Source organism: Myxine glutinosa, chromosome 5, assembly GCF_964187855.1.
Source record: "Myxine glutinosa chromosome 5, kmMyxGlut1.1, whole genome shotgun sequence".
NCBI lineage: Eukaryota > Metazoa > Chordata > Myxini > Myxiniformes > Myxinidae > Myxine > Myxine glutinosa.
In genome coordinates this window covers 60,392,005-60,411,000 of record NC_136265.1, presented here as the reverse complement: position 1 = coordinate 60,411,000, position 18,996 = coordinate 60,392,005, and the positions used below count along the sequence as shown (strand labels likewise).

At 41.2% G+C, this 18,996-nt stretch overlaps 1 protein-coding gene across 1 annotated transcript in view; it reads right to left on the bottom strand.

Moving 5' to 3' along the window:
- LOC137427486 (uncharacterized) overlaps positions 1 to 18,996 on the bottom strand; it is an 84,647-nt gene that overhangs the window by 38,950 nt on the left and 26,701 nt on the right. The window contains exon 6 of the mRNA XM_068117017.2: positions 770 to 893. Coding sequence (XP_067973118.2) covers positions 770 to 893 — 124 coding nt within the window. The remainder of the gene's footprint in view (positions 1 to 769; positions 894 to 18,996) is intronic.

Genomic DNA, 18,996 nt, shown 5'->3' with positions numbered 1-18,996 from the left:
GGAGAGGGAGGGGCGGGAGGGGAGCGGGAGGGGCGAGGGAAGAGAATATCAATGCTGGATAAGTTCAAATTGAAGGAAGTTATTGGAAAATGAAAACTCTGGCATTGGACAGAGAGATATGGAGAAGTATTACACGGTAATTCTGTACCCCCCTTTTACCTAAGTATTACACAGTGATCTCCGTACCCTTTTACCTCAGTACTACACGGTAACGACTGTACCCCCCCTTTAATGTTAGTATTACACGGTCATATCTGTACCCCTCCACTTTTACCTCAGTATTGCACGGTAATCTCTGTACCCTTTTACCGCCGTATTACACGGTAATCTCTGTGCCCTGTACCTTCGTATTGCACGGTAATCTCTGCACCTTGTACCTCACTTACACGGTAATCTTTCTACCCTTTTACCTCCGTATCACTTGGTAATCTCGGTTGCCCTGTAGCTCAGTATTACACGGTAATCTCGGTACCATTTTATCTCCGTAATACACGGTAATCTCTGTACCCTGTACCTCATTATTACACGGTAATCTCTGTACCCTTTTACCTCAGTATTACACGGTAATCTTTGTACCTTTTAACCTCAGTATTACACGGTAATCTTTGTACCCTTTTACCTCTACAATTACAATACTTTACCAATTTTACCTTTCCCCACCTTATAACATCGTGGAGATTTCACCATTTAAATAACCTCCTGAAGTAGCACACAGCACGAATCCGCACGGAAACAGTAACAGTAAGGGTGCGGAGAGAACGACACGTACCGGATCCCGGGTCCTCATCCTCGGGTGGACCGAACCTGGACCCGCGATCTGATTCTGAGGGAGAATCTCCAGATCGACCGAGTTTCCTCCATCGGAACAGCTCGTGGATCCCAGGGGGTTCGATCTGTGATCTTCACCGGAGACATCTCGGTTCATGGGCGCATCGGAGGGAACTGCAGGGTGGAGGGAAACTGTAAGGTGGAGGATTCCGGCGAAAGCGAACCACGTGCCGCGTACATTCTTCATACGATCTCATTCACAATTTCAAGACCGCAGATTCTGCACATCAATCACGTGACCTCTATAATTGGGACGAAATGTGGTAAAAAATCTCATTCTTCAACTGATCATTTATTTTAGATTTGCAGAGGAGACTCCCTCCCCCCATCGAGTTTGTCGAAGGAAACTTCCTTACCCCTTCTATTTTGTTGAGAAACCCGAACTCCTCCCCCTCTCGGTTTTGTCAAGGGAACCCCCTTCCCCATCGGGTTTGTACAGGGAATCACCCTTGCCCACTCCACTTTGTTGAGAAAACTCCCCCCTTGGGTTTGTCGAGGGAACCCCTCCCACTTTGGGTTTGAAGAGGCAACTCCTCCCTCCTTGGGTTTGTCGAGGGAATCCCTCCCACTTTGGGTTTGAAGAGGCAACTCCTCCCTCCTTGGGTTTTGGCGAGGGAATCCCTCCCTCCTCGGGTTTGTCGAGGGAACCCCTCCCACTTTGGGTTTGAAGAGGCAACTCCTCCCTCCTTGGGTTTGTCGAGGGAATCCCTCCCTCCTCGGGTTTGTCGAGGGAACCCCCTGCTCCTCGGGTTTGTCGAGGGAACCCCTCCCACTTTGGGTTTGAAGAGGCAACCCCTCCCTCCTCGGGTTTGTCGAGGGAATCCCTCTCCTCGGGTTTGTCGAGGGAACCCCCTGCCCCTCGGGTTTGTCGAGGGAACCTCCTCCCACTTTGGGTTTGAAGAGGGAACCTCCTCCCTCCTCGGGTTTGTCGAGGGAACCCCCTGCCCCTCGGGTTTGTCGAGGGAACCTCCTCCCACTTTCGGTTTGAAGAGGGAACCCCCTCCCTCCTCGGGTTGGTCGAGGGAGCCCCCTCCCTCCTCGGGTTGGTCGAGGGAACCCCTTCCCACTTTGGGTTTGAAGAGGGAACCCCCCCCCTCTCCTCGGGTTTGAAGAGGGAACCCCCTCCCTCTCGGGTTTGGACCTCGCTACTGCCCATTCTCCGGTTTCGTTGTTCCAGGAAAGATTCGAAATGATTTTTTTTTAAATCATCATTTTTCCTTCAGATTGGTTGAAGTGGTTTAATGTGTTCGACTCTTCGAGTTTTTACAATGTTAAATGGTTTAGTTAAATTATATTTAGTGAAACATGATGTTATTAACCTTGTGATTTGAATAATGTAAAAATTCCAATTTTGAACGTACTCGTGAAGGACACGTGGTTACGAACGGGTTCATTTGCACCACGTGGTTCGATACACATTTGCATCGAGAGAATTGGGGTCTCTCCCCTCCTCCCCCCCAACCGGAACTCCTGGAATCCCCTCCCTCCTCGGCTCACCTGAATCCCTACCTTCAATTCTCAATCACGACCAGGACTGGGACCCGTGGGTATGCATGATGCTCCAGGACCATGATGGAAACAATGAAACGTCTCCAGTAAGAATAAATAAACTCACACTTTATAAACACCTTGTGCACACCAATAAATTGACTCGTTCCGTTGGCTTCCATTCCCCATGCACAGGTTTCAATTTGGCCGACACCGCAACATGGTTATCCAGGAGCAGGTACATGTTGGGTAAGCGAGGGTTCACACAACCCGTGCACATGTCCATTGGTGTCAGGAGTTAGTTGTTCGTCCGGGTGATATCTCAGCCATCCTTTGAGCTCTGAAGCTGAAATTTCGGCACAATAGTGAGCAAGTGCTTTGGCAAAAACGGTATTTTTGTTTTTTTTGTTTAATCAATTGTTTAATTCGTTATTTAATTATTATCGATTAATTAAGTACTTATTTATTTTCTTTCTCATCTGGGCATTATCTCAGGCACCTTTTGAGCAAGGAAGCTGATATTTGGACATGACAATGACCAGGTGATGTGGCTATAAAGGATATTTTTGATTTATTGATTAATACATTAATCGATTAATTATTTCTTGATTAATTAATTAATTATTTAATTTTTTCCGTTTAATGACTTATTTAATTAATTTTCAAAAAGTTACAGCTTCGGATAAAGCATTTGTGGTTTCAGTATGCTATTAGCCAATTGATCTGAAGCCCAAAAAATTCCGCACACAGCCGTACTCTGGAAAAATGCTGCTGGCGCTCTTCTGGGATAGCCGAGGCCCACTTGTGAAGCATTACATGCCCAGATGGACCACAATCACCAGTGCATCATACTGCGACCTCCTTAAAAATCATCTGAAACCAGGAATCGGATCTAAACGTCGTGGCCTACTCGCTTCCGATGTTTTGCAGCATGACAATGCTCGGCCCCATACTGCCCATGCGACAGCTGCAACGATCGAGCACCTGCATTTTGAGTGTTTTCCTCATCCACCCTACTCGCCAAACCTCGCCCCTTCAGATTACCACATATTTGGGCCACTTAAAGAGGCGCTTGGTGGAACCACTTTCCGATCCGATGAAGAGGTCCAAAAGGCGGTGCACGAATGGCGACACACACAGCCAAAATTTTTTTTTTCTCAAGGAATCCAGGCCTTAGTAAAGCACTGGAAAAAAATGCATTGAACGCAATGATGATTATGTTGAAAAATAACAGTTGTTACACACGTACACGCAATAAACAAGTTGTGAAAAATATTTTAAGGTTACCGATTGACTGCCCCTCGTTGATATAGATATATAGATTAAAAAAGAAATGCTTTTTTTTTCATCAATATCAAGAAAGTGCTGGGAAGAACTGGGAGTTCTTCAAAATATTTGTAATATATTGCCCTTTTATTTTCTACTTTTTCAAACTTAAAAGAACTGAAACTTCATTTTCAAGACAGAAATGGCAGAAAAGAAAAAAAATTGTTGAGTTGAAAACCTATTTACCTTGTATTATTATTGAAGTTAAAAAATATATTATTGAATGGCTAAAAAAAATGTTTACATGCGTTTTGATGTGAGGGTTAGAGATATGGGTTTTGATGTGATATAGGTTTTGGGTTTTGGTTTGAGGTTGTTTATAGGTTTTGAAGATATAGGTTTTGAAGGTTAGAGATAGATATAGGTTTTGAGGTTTTGAAGGTTAGAGATGAGATATAGGTTTTGATGTGAGGGTTAGAGATATAGGTTTTGATGTGAGGGTTAGAGATATAGGTTTTGATGTGAGGGTAAGAGATTTCGGTTTTGATGTGAGGGTTAGAGATATAGGTTTTGATGTGAGGGTTAGAGATATAGGTTTTGATGTGAGGGTAAGAGATTTCGGTTTTGATGTGAGGGTTAGAGATATAGGTTTTGATGTGAGGGTTAGAGATATAGGTTTTGATTTGAGGGTTAGAGATTTAGGTTTTGATGTGAGGGTTAGAGATATAGGTTTTGATGTGAGGGTTAGAGATATAGGTTTTGATGTGAGGGTTAGAGATATAGGTTTTGATGTGAGGGTTAGAGATATAGGTTTTGATGTGAGGGTTAGAGATGCAGGTTTTGATGTGAGGGTTAGAGATATAGGTTTTGATGTGAGGGTTAGAGATATAGGTTTTGATGCGAGGGTTAGAGATATAGGTTTTGATGTGAGGGTTAGAGATATAGGTTTTGATGCGAGGGTTAGAGATATAGGTTTTGATGCGAGGGTTAGAGATATAGGTTTTGATGCGAGGGTTAGAGATATAGGTTTTGATGTGAGGGTTAGAGATATAGGTTTTGATGTGAGGGTTAGAGATATAGGTTTTGATGTGAGGGTTAGAGATATAGGTTTTGATTTGAGGGTTAGAGATTTCGGTTTTGATGTGAGGGTTAGAGATATAGGTTTTGATGTGAGGGTTAGAGATATAGGTTTTGATGTGAGGGTAAGAGATTTCGGTTTTGATGTGAGGGTTAGAGATATAGGTTTTGATGTGAGGGTTAGAGATATAGGTTTTGATGTGAGGGTTAGAGATATAGGTTTTGATGTGAGGGTAAGAGATTTCGGTTTTGATGTGAGGGTTAGAGATATAGGTTTTGATGTGAGGGTTAGAGATATAGGTTTTGATGTGAGGGTTAGAGATATAGGTTTTGATGCGAGGGTTAGAGATGCAGGTTTTGATGTGAGGGTAAGAGATTTCGGTTTTGATGCGAGGGTTAGAGATATAGGTTTTGATGCGAGGGTTAGAGATATAGGTTTTGATGTGAGGGTAAGAGATTTCGGTTTTGATGTGAGGGTTAGAGATATAGGTTTTGATGTGAGGGTTAGAGATATAGGTTTTGATGTGAGGGTTAGAGATATAGGTTTTGATGTGAGGGTTAGAGATGCAGGTTTTGATGTGAGGGTTAGAGATATAGGTTTTGATGTGAGGGTTAGAGATATAGGTTTTGATGCGAGGGTTAGAGATATAGGTTTTGATGTGAGGGTAAGAGATTTCGGTTTTGATGTGAGGGTTAGAGATATAGGTTTTGATGTGAGGGTTAGAGATATAGGTTTTGATGTGAGGGTAAGAGATTTCGGTTTTGATGTGAGGGTTAGAGATATAGGTTTTGATGCGAGGGTTAGAGATATAGGTTTTGATGTGAGGGTAAGAGATATAGGTTTTGATGTGAGGGTTAGAGATATAGGTTTTGATGTGAGGGTTAGAGATATAGGTTTTGATGCGAGGGTTAGAGATATAGGTTTTGATGTGAGGGTAAGAGATATAGGTTTTGATGTGAGGGTTAGAGATATAGGTTTTGATGTGAGGGTTAGAGATATAGGTTTTGATGTGAGGGTTAGAGATATAGGTTTTGATGTGAGGGTTAGAGATATAGGTTTTGATGTGAGGGTTAGAGATATAGGTTTTGATGTGAGGGTTAGAGATATAGGTTTTGATGTGAGGGTTAGAGATATAGGTTTTGATGCGAGGGTTAGAGATACAGGTTTTGATGCGAGGGTTAGAGATATAGGTTTTGATGTGAGGGTTAGAGATACAGGTTTTGATGTGAGGGTTAGAGATATAGGTTTTGATGTGAGGGTTAGAGATATAGGTTTTGATGCGAGGGTTAGAGATATAGGTTTTGATGTGAGGGTTAGAGATATAGGTTTTGATGTGAGGGTTAGAGATATAGGTTTTGATGTGAGGGTAAGAGATTTCGGTTTTGATGTGAGGGTTAGAGATATAGGTTTTGATGTGAGGGTTAGAGATATAGGTTTTGATGTGAGGGTAAGAGATTTCGGTTTTGATGTGAGGGTTAGAGATATAGGTTTTGATGTGAGGGTTAGAGATACAGGTTTTGATGCGAGGGTTAGAGATATAGGTTTTGATGTGAGGGTTAGAGATATAGGTTTTGATGCGAGGGTTAGAGATATAGGTTTTGATGTGAGGGTTAGAGATATAGGTTTTGATGTGAGGGTAAGAGATTTCGGTTTTGATGTGAGGGTTAGAGATATAGGTTTTGATGTGAGGGTTAGAGATATAGGTTTTGATGTGAGGGTAAGAGATTTCGGTTTTGATGTGAGGGTTAGAGATATAGGTTTTGATTTGAGGGTTAGAGATACAGGTTTTGATGTGATGGTTAGAGATATAGGTTTTGATGTGAGGGTTAGAGATATAGGTTTTGATGTGAGGGTAAGAGATTTCGGTTTTGATGTGAGGGTTAGAGATATAGCTTTTGATGTGAGGGTTAGAGATATAGGTTTTGATGTGAGGGTTGGAGATATAGGTTTTGATGTGAGGGTTAGAGATATAGGTTTTGCTGTGAGGGTTAGAGATATAGGTTTTGATGTGAGGGTTAGAGATATAGGTTTTGATGTGAGGGTTAGAGATATAGGTTTTGATGTGAGGGTTAGAGATACAGGTTTTGATGCGAGGGTTAGAGATATAGGTTTTGATGTGAGGGTTAGAGATACAGGTTTTGATGCGAGGGTTAGAGATATAGGTTTTGATGTGAGGGTTAGAGATATAGGTTTTGATGTGAGGGTTGGAGATATAGGTTTTGATGTGAGGGTTAGAGATATAGGTTTTGATGTGAGGGTTAGAGATATAGGTTTTGATGTGAGGGTTGGAGATATAGGTTTTGATGTGAGGGTTAGAGATATAGGTTTTGATGTGAGGGTTAGAGATATAGGTTTTGATGTGAGGGTTAGAGATATAGGTTTTGATGTGAGGGTTAGAGATATAGGTTTTGATGTGAGGGTTAGAGATATAGGTTTTGATGTGAGGGTTAGAGATATAGGTTTTGATGTGAGGGTTAGAGATATAGGTTTTGATGTGAGGGTTAGAGATATAGGTTTTGATGTGAGGGTTAGAGATACAGGTTTTGATGCGAGGGTTAGAGATACAGGTTTTGATGTGAGGGTTAGAGATATAGGTTTTGATGTGAGGGTTAGAGATATAGGTTTTGATGTGAGGGTTAGAGATATAGGTTTTGATGTGAGGGTTAGAGATACAGGTTTTGATGCGAGGGTTAGAGATATAGGTTTTGATGTGAGGGTTAGAGATACAGGTTTTGATGTGAGGGTTAGAGATATAGGTTTTGATGTGAGGGTTAGAGATACAGGTTTTGATGTGAGGGTTAGAGATATATGTTTTGATGTGAGGGTTAGAGATATATGTTTTGATGTGAAGGTTAGAGATATAGGTTTTGATGTGAGGGTAAGAGATAGAGGTTTTGATGAGAGGGTTAGAGATATGCAGTCACGTGCAAAAGTAATTACACCCCATGTAAAGTTTTGACTTTTTCAACATATTTCAACATACAGCTATTTGATCTTCATTTCAACAATATTGATAGATAAAGGTGATATAATACAACAAATATCAATGAAACATTTACATTTTGTAGTCCATTGTATAATTTAAATAAACATAAATGTAAATTTTGCATGTGGAAAAAGTAAGTACACCCTTGGCTCTAATCGGTGGTATTGCCCCCTTTGGCAGAAACAACCTCAAGTAGGCGTTTCTTATAACTGTCGACCAGTCTCTGACATCGACTGGGAGAAATTTTTGCCCATTCCTCCATGCAGAATTATTTCAGCTGTGCGATGTTTGAAGGGTTTCTTGCATGCACAGCTCGTTTCAAATCCCCCCACAACATCTCGATGGGATTTACATCCGGGCTTTGACTTGGCCATTTCAGAACCCTCCAATTCTTTCTTTTCAGCCATTCCTTGGTGGATTTACTGGCATGTTTAGGGTCATTGTCATGTTGCAAGGTCCACCTTCGGTTGAGCTTCAACTTCCGACAGATGGCCTCACATTATCCTCAAGCACCCTCTGGTACAATGAAGAATTCATCGTCGATTCTATGATGGTGAGCTGCCCAGGCCCTGATGCAGCAAAGCTGCCCCAAACCATAATATTTCCACCACCATGCTTTACAGTTGGTATCAGGTTCTTGTGGCCAAATAGCTCCACCTTTGACTCATCAGTCACATTGTTCCAGAAGTGCTTGTCTTTGCCTAGGTGTTCATTGGCAAACTTTAGTCTTGCCCTGATGTTCTTTCTGGACAGCAAAGGTTTCCTCCTGGCACACCTCCCATGTAGATCAAATTTGTGCAGCCTCTTTCTAATGGTAGACTCGTGCACTTTGACATCAACAGTGGCAAGAGCTACCTGTAGGTCCCGTGATGACATTCTGGGGTTCTTAGAGACTTCTTTCTGCATCTTGCAGTCTGCTCTCGGGCTGAACTTGCTGGGGCGGCCTGGCCTGAACAAGTTGACAGTTGTTTGGAATCTTCTCCACTTGTAGATGATCTTCCGGACAGTCGAATGATTGATTTCAAATTGTTTGGAGATCTTTTTAAATCCCTTCCCAGACTCGTAGGCATCTATAACCTTCTTTCTGAAGGCCTCAGAGAGCTCTTTTGATCTAGGAATGGTGACACCGCACACTTCAACAACAAAGAGCAAACCAAACGAAATGTCTGAGGTTTAAATAAGACAGGTTCCTCCAAGATCCTCTCTGACGATGTTCTAATCATTTGCACCTGAGCTGTTGCACCTGATTCTAATTTTAGGCATTTGAAGGAGTGATAAATGTTGGGGTGTACTTACTTTTTCCACATGCGAAATTGGCATTTATGTTTATTTAAATTATGCAATGGACGACAAAATGTAAATGTTTCATGATATTTGTTATATTATATCACCTTTATCTATCAATATTGTTGAAATGAAGATCAAATAGCTGTATGTTGAAATATGTTGAAAAAGTCAAAACTTTACATGGGGTGTACTTACTTATTCACGTGACTGTAGGTTTTGATGTGAGGGTTACGGATATGGGTTTTGATGTGAGGGTTAGGGATATGGGTTTTGATGTGAGGGTTAGGGATATGGGTTTTGATGTGAGGGTTAGGGATATGAGTTCAGGATATGGATTAATGTTGGGTCAGAGATATGGGTTTTGATGTCAGTGTTAGGGATATGGGTTTGGATGTGAGTGTTAGGGATATGGGTTTTGATGTGAGGATTAAGGATATGGGTTTTGATGTGAGGGTTAGGGATATGAGTTCAGGATATGGATTAATGTTGGGTCAGAGATATGGGTTTTGATGTGAGGGTTAGGGATATGGGTTTGGATGTGAGGTTTAGGGATATGAGTTCAGGATATGGATTAATGTTGGGTCAGAGATATGGGTTTTGATGTGAGTGTTAGGGATATGGGTTTTGATGTGAGGATTAAGGATATGGGTTTTGATGTGAGGATTAAGGATATGGGTTTTGATGTGGGGGTTCGGGATATGGGTTTTGATGTGAGGGTTAGGGATATGGGTTTTGTTGTGAGGGTTAGGGATACGGGTTTTGTTGTGAGGGTTAGGGATATGGGTTAATGTTGGGTCAGAGATATGAGTTTTGATGTGAGGGTTAGGGATATGGGTTTTGATGTGAGGGTTTGGGATATGGGTTTTGATGTGAGGGTTAGGAATATGGGTTTTGATGTGGGGGTTCGGGATATGGGTTTTGTTGTGAGGGTTAGAGATATAGGTTTTGATGTGGGGGTTCGGGATATGGGTTTTGATGTGAGGGTTAGGGATATGGGTTTTGTTGTGAGGGTTAGGGATACGGGTTTTGTTGTGAGGGTTAGGGATATGGGTTAATGTTGGGTCAGAGATATGAGTTTTGATGTGAGGGTTAGGGATATGGGTTTTGATGTGAGGGTTTGGGATATGGGTTTTGATGTGAGGGTTAGGAATATGGGTTTTGATGTGAGGGTTGGGGATATGGGTTTAGATGTGAGGGTTAGGGATATGGGTTTTGATGACAGGGTTGGGGATATGGGTTTTGATGTGAGGGTTAGGGATATGTGTTAATGTTGGGTCAGACATATGGGTTTTGATGTGAGGGTTAGGGATATGGGTTTTGATGCGAGGGTTCGGGATATGGGTTTTGATGTGAGGGTTAGGGATATGGGTTTTGATGTGAGGGTTACTCCTCAGTCACATTTGCTCTACGGCTAGGATACGGCGGCCGTACCCCCCCCGAAATTGACAGAAACGTGCGGCGGCCGCAGATTTTCTGAGGTGGCCACAGGATGGCCCTAGGGCGTATGGCTATCTTTTACAGGCCGTAGGGGTCGCCGTGGAATTATAGCGCGGAGTTATAACTTTTTTCATTTCTAGGGTGGCCGTAGCAATTCGACATGCCGTAGCCATGACGACGATATACATATGAAAAAGAGACGATATACATATGAAAAAGAACTGGTATATATACCCACTCGTTGCCGTCCGTCTGGCCGTATGTTTGCCTTAGGGCCCCCCTGCGGTCGCCTTGCAGGCACCTTGAGGCTACCTTGCGTCTGCCTTGAAAATTCTATGGCCGCCGCAGGGCGCCCTAAGGTCACCGTGCGACATCAAATCAAAGACCTTACGGCACCCCCACATTTTCGGTCTCCACAATTTCTAAATACCCCATGTGGCTACCCGAAAAATAAAAACATATGTGACTGCTACATTGTGTGACCGTGGAAATACTGCGGCCGCCCTATAATTGCTAGTGGCCGTAGATTTTTTAGACCCTACGGCCGCCGAGCCAAATGTGACTGAAGCATTAGGCATATAGGTTTTGATGTGAGGGTTGGGGATATAGGTTTTGATGTGAGGGTTAGGGATATGGGTTTTGATGTGAGGGTTAGGGATATGGGTTTTGATGTGACGGTTAGGGATGTGGGTTCAGGATATGGGTTAATGTTGGGTCAGAGATATGGGTTTTGATGTGAGGGTTAGGAATATGGGTTTTGATGTGAGGGTTAGGGATATGGGTTTAGATGTGAGGGTTCGGGATATGGGTTTTGATGTGAGGGTTGGGGATATGGGTTTTGATGTGAGGGTTGGGGATATGGGTTTTGATGTGAGGGTTAGGGATATGGGTTTGGATGTGAGGGTTAGGTATATGGGTTTTGATGTGAGGGTTTGGGATATGAGTTCAGGATATGGATTAATGTTGGGTCAGAGATATGGGTTTTGATGTGAGGGTTAGGAATATGGGTTTTGATGTGAGGGTTAGGGATATGGGTTTAGATGTGAGGGTTAGGGATATGGGTTTTGATGTGAGGGTTAGGGATATGGGTTTTGATGTGAGGGTTGGGGATATGGGTTCAGGATATGGGTTAATGTGTGGGGCAGAGATATGGGTTTTGATGTGAGGGTTAGGAATATGGGTTTTGATGTGAGGGTTAGGGATATGGGTTTAGATGTGAGGGTTAGGAATATGGGTTTTGATGTGAGGGTTAGGGATATGGGTTTTGATGTGAGGGTTAGGGATATGAGTTCAGGATATGGATTAATGTTGGGTCAGAGATATGGGTTTTGATGTGAGGGTTAGGAATATGGGTTTTGATGTGAGGGTTAGGGATATGGGTTTTGATGTGAGGGTTAGGGATATGGGTTTAGATGTGAGGGTTAGGGATATGGGTTTTGATGTCAGGGTTGGGGATATGGGTTTTGTTGTGAGGGTTAGGGATATGGGTTTTGATGCGATGGTTCGGGATATGGGTTTTGATGTGAGGGTTAGGAATATGGGTTTTTATGTGAGGGTTAGGGATATGGGTTTTGATGTGAGGGTTAGGGATATGGGTTTAGATGTGAGGGTTAGGAATATGGGTTTTGATGTGAGGGTTAGGGATATGGGTTTTGATGTGAGGGTTGTGGATATGGGTTTTGATGTGAGGGTTAGGGATATGGGTTTTCTGTGAGGGTTAGGCATATAGGTTTTGATGTGAGGGTTTGGGATATGGGTTTTGATGTGAGGGTTAGGGATATGGGTTTTGATGTGATGGTTAGGGATATGGGTTTTGATGTGAGGGTTCGGGACATGATTTCAGGATATGGGTTAATGTTGGGTCAAAGATTTGGGTTTTTAATGTGAGGATTAGGGATATGGGTTTTGATGTGAGTGTTAGGGATATGGGTTTAGATGTGAGGGTTAGGGATATGGGTTTTGATGTGAGGGTTGGGGATATGAGTTTAGATGTGAGGGTTAGGGATATGGGTTTTGATGTCAGGGTTGGGGATATGGGTTTTGATGTGAGGGTTGGGGATATGGGTTTGGATGTGAGGGTTAGGGATATGGGTTTTGATGTGAGCGTGAGGGATATGAGTTCAGGATATGGATTAATGTTGGGTCAGAGATATGGGTTTTGATGTGAGGGTTAGGAATATGGGTTTTGATGTGAGGGTTAGGGATATGGGTTTTGATGTGAGGTTTGGGGATATGGGTTCAGGATATGGGTTAATGTGTGGGGCAGAGATATGGGTTTTGATGTGAGGGTTAGGGATAGAGATATGACAACCAAGACCTCAACAGATGGTCCTGTTTTATAATGTCGAGCTGGACACCTCAAGTGCTCACAGTGGTTATATAACAGAGAAGTGTGAATTGCCAACAATTGCCTTTAAAGGATAATCTGCTCAGGTCTTGGTTATTACTTCTTTTATTTTGTTTTTTGAAGTTGCTGTGAATAAAATGAAGCTAAAACCTCTGCTCCTTTCAAATGATATAACTTACAAGTCCAAGGAACTGTGTTTGAAATATATATAAACGATTTTTAAAAGCTCATTAGTCCATCTTTTGGTACAACCCTTCTCAAAATGTGATTTCCACTTGTATATTCTCACAATATCATTTCATACATATTTTTTTCATATTCTAATTTTGTAAATGCTTCTGATGGTTTTGATTTTGTTAAATAATGAAATATATCTGAATAAAAGAATACCCATTTGAATATTTAATCATCGACAATATCTGAATAAAAGATACCCATTTCTGATGATCGAGTTGGGTAAAGTTTTTATATAGACTCTCTCTTTCAAAGTGCAATTAAAACGCTCGACGACTGATTTTCCTTCATTAAAATGCTGTATAATGCTGTAAATGCTGTAACAAAAAATGCTGTAAATGCTTATAACCCTGGTGTTGGGCTAGCGGCTAGGGTGCCGGCTTAGGATCCTAGGATCCTGGGTTCGAATCCCGGTCGATTGCTGAATTAACGCCAGGGGGGTTGACTCAGCCTGTCATCCTTCCGAGGTCGGCTAATTGAGTACCAGTTCACTGGTAATTCCCTGTTTGTCGTTAAAGGCGGCAAAAAGGGTTGGCGTCAGGAAGGGCATCCGGCCGTAAAGCATTGCTTCAAAAAGGGGACGGAAAAAACAACAACAACCACGGTTCCCGAAAAAGGCCAACCCACGCTTTGCGGGGAAAATGGCCTCTAAAGGTGGTTATTTTTTTTATTTTTATAAAATGCTGTAAAATGTTTTACCATTATCTTTAAGAAAAATTTTAATGTTCTGTTCTAATACTCAGTTCCCTCATCAGTCCATAATTTATTCAGCTCTTGCTTTCATGAAATATCTGCTTGAAGGCTAACGTTAGAATAATACCTTTATTATTTTTCAAAGGAGCAACCCACGCACATCCTGATCTTTAATTAATAACGGCTAAGGCATACTTGTATCATTATTAAGTTCAATGAAGTCAGCAGACTATATGTAATCAACCACTTTGGAATAAACTTTTCTTCTTTTATCTTTGTTATTATTGGTTTCTGTAATTCGACAATTAATTGTTTTTCTGTTTGGTCTTCAGTCCTGATGACATCATTAAAGCTTAATAGTGGTTGCCCAGTCCCAATTTCAAATTCACACTTATCTTTTTCACAATAAACCAATTCATTATTACACACTTTTATTTAACTTCATCTGAAATTTGTTTGTGTCCCGTTTGAAATCTTTGAGCCGTTCGTTTTCTAGGTTCCATACATCCCAGAGAGCTGAAATTTGGCCCTCGGTCCTCTTTTCTGGTACATTTTCATTTGTCAAAATTTAATAACAATAAAAATTGGTTTAAAACTTAAAAAATAAAAAAAGTGTGTAGCCCGAAAACATGTTTTTTTTGTTTACTTGTTGCTCTCAACTTTGGATTTCGTATCATGACAAATTCTCTGACATTTCCCTATCTGCTTCATGTTTTTCATCCAAGATCGTGCTATTATCGTAATCAAGATCATGTTTCATACAAACTTCATAATCCCTGTTTTAAGGTTTGCTCCAAGGTTTAGGATTTCCACATTCATCCAAGTTTGTTTGTCCATGTATCCAAATTTGGTCCGCAAACCCGGTTGTGATAAATTTACTTCCTGATAAAAAAAATTGGATATTCCCACCAGTTTTATTTTTAGAGAGGAATTGATTTTTTTTCCCCACACGTTTAACACGTCCCCTTTTTCACAACTCTATTTTGATTTATAACATACCAGATATTTTTAGTATTCCCTTTCTTTTTACACTTGAGATTAATACATTATCATTCTGTTTATGAAAAAAAAAAAAATTACTTTACGAAGTGTGTAAACCTTCTTAACTTTCAGTATATATAATGAAATCTTAATTTGTAAAACAAAGAATCCTCAAAGCATCTTGAGTTTATCCATTTATACATTAAAAAAAAGGTTTTCATTATAATTATCGCACAAATAAAAGTATCTATAAAACACCAAATAATTGGTCAGATAAATCTGTGTTATAAGGTTAATAGCCAGTGGGATATATCGTCAAACATGGGAGTGGGTGGCGGAGGGAGGGGATTGAGGTGGGAGGGAGCAAGAGCTATTTTTTTTTTTGGGGGGGGGGGGGGGGAAGGGGAGGGTTGGTCAAATGATTTTTCCCTTTTTCCCATTCGCTTCAATGTAAATAGGGAGTGCCTCAGAACTCTCATTATCATCATATGACTGTACTTGCATATGAATGAAGAAGGCAGATCACCCATATCCATCCTCACAATCTTTATTACCTCCATTAACCCTTCCCAATCCAACATTTTTACTTTCAGATTGTAGCGTTTCCTTTATATATCTCTCTCTCTCTCTCTCTCTCTCTCTCTCTCTTTCTCTCTCTCTTTCTCTCTCTCTTTCTCTCTCTCTTTCTCTCTCTCTTTCTCTCTCTCTTCTCTTCTCTTCCTGTTCATTCATGCCCTTGCTCGTGTCCCAGAGATGCCCCTTTAACAAACTATGAATTTGTAATCTCCGTCCCCTTGCTCTTGCATGAGACCTAATATTGTAAAAATAAAACACATAATAATTTTATTTATAATTCCACCCAAATATATTTTGAGGAATGTCATTGCAAATGAAAAGAAACACCATGTGATACAAATACTTTGAATAAACATTCCGGTTAAAATCTCACTGCAAAACATACTACATTCACAGTCAAGAACATACTACATTCACTGTAGTCAGAAACATACTACATACTACAGAAACATACTACAAAACATACTACATTCACTTCGTTTTGAGAATATAAAAATAAATAATATGATGTGCACATGACATTCCAACACATTACCTTATGGCTTATACCCTAAGAAAGAAGAATCTTTGAATGACCAGTATTATTTTAGCTCAGGATGTCTCATATTTTGGTAAATGAACACAGGTGGGAAGACATGAAGACATAAATGGGAGAAACTTGTTTAAGGAAGGACAATGATACATATATCATTACATTTAATAATTTTGAGCAAAGTCTACCTTTGATCAGCGATTATCTCAGGACCATTTAGATAACACCTTCAGGATCAATAGTAATGGGGCAGCTGGCAGTGGCAGGGTTACCGTTGTAACGAGTATGACAGGTGAGAAGCATGCTGAACAGCAGCTCGACACACCTCAGACACCATGGAGAATTTATCAACATGCTCGACTATTTTGAGGAGAGTAAATCAAAGTGGCAGAAGATGAAAGCATGTGGTTCCATCTCTCTGGGATAAGTCTCACATGCAGGCTATGAATGTGCTGTGATGTGACGATCCCACACAGTACGTTACTTTCTTTCTTGCAAGGGAAATGTTGATTACCTTGTTGTCTCAAGAAAAATGAAACAAAAAGGAATAAAGTTTCTGCTGTTTTTCTGGCAGGTGTCACTTGTTCAGCCTTTTGATTTCGTAAAGAGCTTCTCCTCGCTTTTCACTTACTCCTCTTCTTGCTCATTTCATAAAGTGGAATGAAGTCTTTTCAGCACACCTTCAGCATGTTCAGTGAGGCAGGAAGATACCTAGATTCTTCAGACCCGAGAAATGGTGAGCTCCACTGGAGCAAGGCAAAGCCGAGGGAAAATCCACTGTGGTTCTGATGTGCAAATTGATCATACAACCTGGACATAGGGGTGAAAGAGCAATCAAATCATCTTGATTTTTCATTCTGGAATTTTAAGCAGACTCCCTGTCCCTTTCTGTGGCATCCGATTAATCCACGCTGCATCTTTCTGAAGAGCCTTTTCCAGCCAACTAGGCCTTCCTTACTTGATTGTAATCTCCTGTGGTGGGTGTCAGGAGGTGGAAGAGTCCTTTCAGGATAAAGTCTCCACCTTCGTTTTTGGAATTGTATTGAGGACCAAGTTCCAATGGTTTCATCATATCACTCACTGCATTCTGGATGGTATCCAATTACTTGGATGACATTGTTCAGACGACACTTCTCTGCTTGGTTATAATCTCCATTTGGATCTAAGGAGCCATCTTCAGTTTTTGGAGGAACACATCTTGAGGAACGAGTTTCCGAAGTTTTCTTTTTCTCATATTCTTTTCCGAATGTTCTTTTTAGGATCGTCGCAGAACCCTGGACAGCCTCCAAATGTAGTTAGCTTGTATTAATATTCCCTGGGATGGTTTTAAAGATATCATTGAGGTTCTTCTTTGTCACTTGCATTGGTCCAGATATCACTGGTGCATTGTCGGCACTGTTCAGCTTCCAGGTTCTCTCTATTTCATTTTTCAGATCTTTGTACTTGGGCATATTCCCGATTTCCATGTTATTTTGACCAAAGCTCTGGGTAATGATACTTTCATGAGCAATGCCTGTTATCCTTTTTGTACTATATGAGTAGTACATCCGTTCGCAACGCTTTCTTTTCTATGTTCAGGCTTGATGATGGGATTGTCAGGTCATACATGAGCACTATCTCCTCATTTTCAACAATCACTTTTGGTTTGTGCTTCCATTATTTTTCTGAGACCCGGATAAAGTTTTTGCAAACATACCAGTGGATTATTCTCCAAACATTGTGGTAAATTTGTGTGTACACCTGGGCCCAGTTGCTAGAAACTCAGATAAGTACTATCCTGTGGATAAATCACCTATCCGGTGGATAAAATTTATCCACAGGATAGGTTCTGTTGCTCAAAGCCTGGATAACCTCATCCGCTGGATAAATTAGTGCGTTTCCGGATAACTTTATCTACTCTCCTCTGGCCCAGATAACGCCCTATCTGTGGTTAGTGGCGCGTATGTAGGTTTGTCCAATTCAAAATGGCAGATGATCCAGCTTTGTTCAACATCTCTCCGGCGAACGTTGAAAGGATAGTCCGCAAATGTGATAATCCAATGCCTGAATATTCGGAGCACGAGTTCCGTGACCGATATTGATTTAGTAAGGCAAGTTTAACCATAATTCTTAATTTAATAAGTGGTGGTTTGATGTGTGCTACGAAACGGAATTGTGCAATCTTGCCAGTGATCCAACTTTGCATTGCCCTCAGATTTTTTGCCACGGTTGCATTTCTACACCTCTGCCAAGTGATAGTTGTCTCCGACACTGTTGAAAGCAGCTGTGATCGTCAACAATGCCTTCCTCTTCACATTATTCGTTAGGGTGTTGGGAATTTACTGTTAATGAGCTTTATATGATCTTCTGCCACCCGGCAACATATCCCGTTCAGTTGTAGTAAATTTTTCCTTCCTCTTGCTCGTATGACTGACTTCACCCACCATGACTGTTTTGCAAACGGACGAAATATTGCAATGCATTGTGCGATACCATATGTCAATCAAAACTTGAACCACACCTTATCCAGACCTTATCCAGGGGATAGATATCCTACCCTTAACCAGCCTTTTAACAACTGTAGACGATCCATCAGTTAGGTCTCCATTGGAGAAGAAATTTAAACACAGGATAGCTCTTATGTAGGGGGTTAAATTATCTGAGTTTATAGCAGCCAGGAACTGTGCTAAAACAATTAATGACTTGCGTCCCGCTTTCATAGTGCATTAATGGTAAAGGAAGTACCTATACGAGGTAGTTAAATAAAACTTTGACTTGCTTTTCAGCCTCATCCGGGGCAAAGTGGCGAAAAGAATGCGTCATAGAATGATGTGTGGGCCCTTCAGTGTTGTGTCCTCCAGGCACAGAGGGAAAGGTTGCTGGAGAAGAGGGAAGGGATTATAGTTGAGAAGGAAAAGTTCACGGTGGAGAAAGAGAAGATCTTGATGGAAAAAGTGAAACTTGAACTGGAAGTGTCACAGATGCATGCTAATGGTCTCGGACTCCAGCTGGGTTATCTCATTTTCCCCCATATTGGACACGGAGGTGAAATACGAGACAAACATGTTGCTGGTTGGTCTAACTATGTTTTATTTAGATATAAATATTTGAACACTATATTTCATATATCTTTAATGGCGCTCTAATAATCAATCCACATGCGTCATCACGCCAGCAAATCAAGTGTGTGGTGCGAACTGGAAGAAAACAACGATATTCGTTCCAGATCATGGCAATACAATTCAGTATCGGCAGGTACAAGCCGACTTTTACATGCTCTTCCG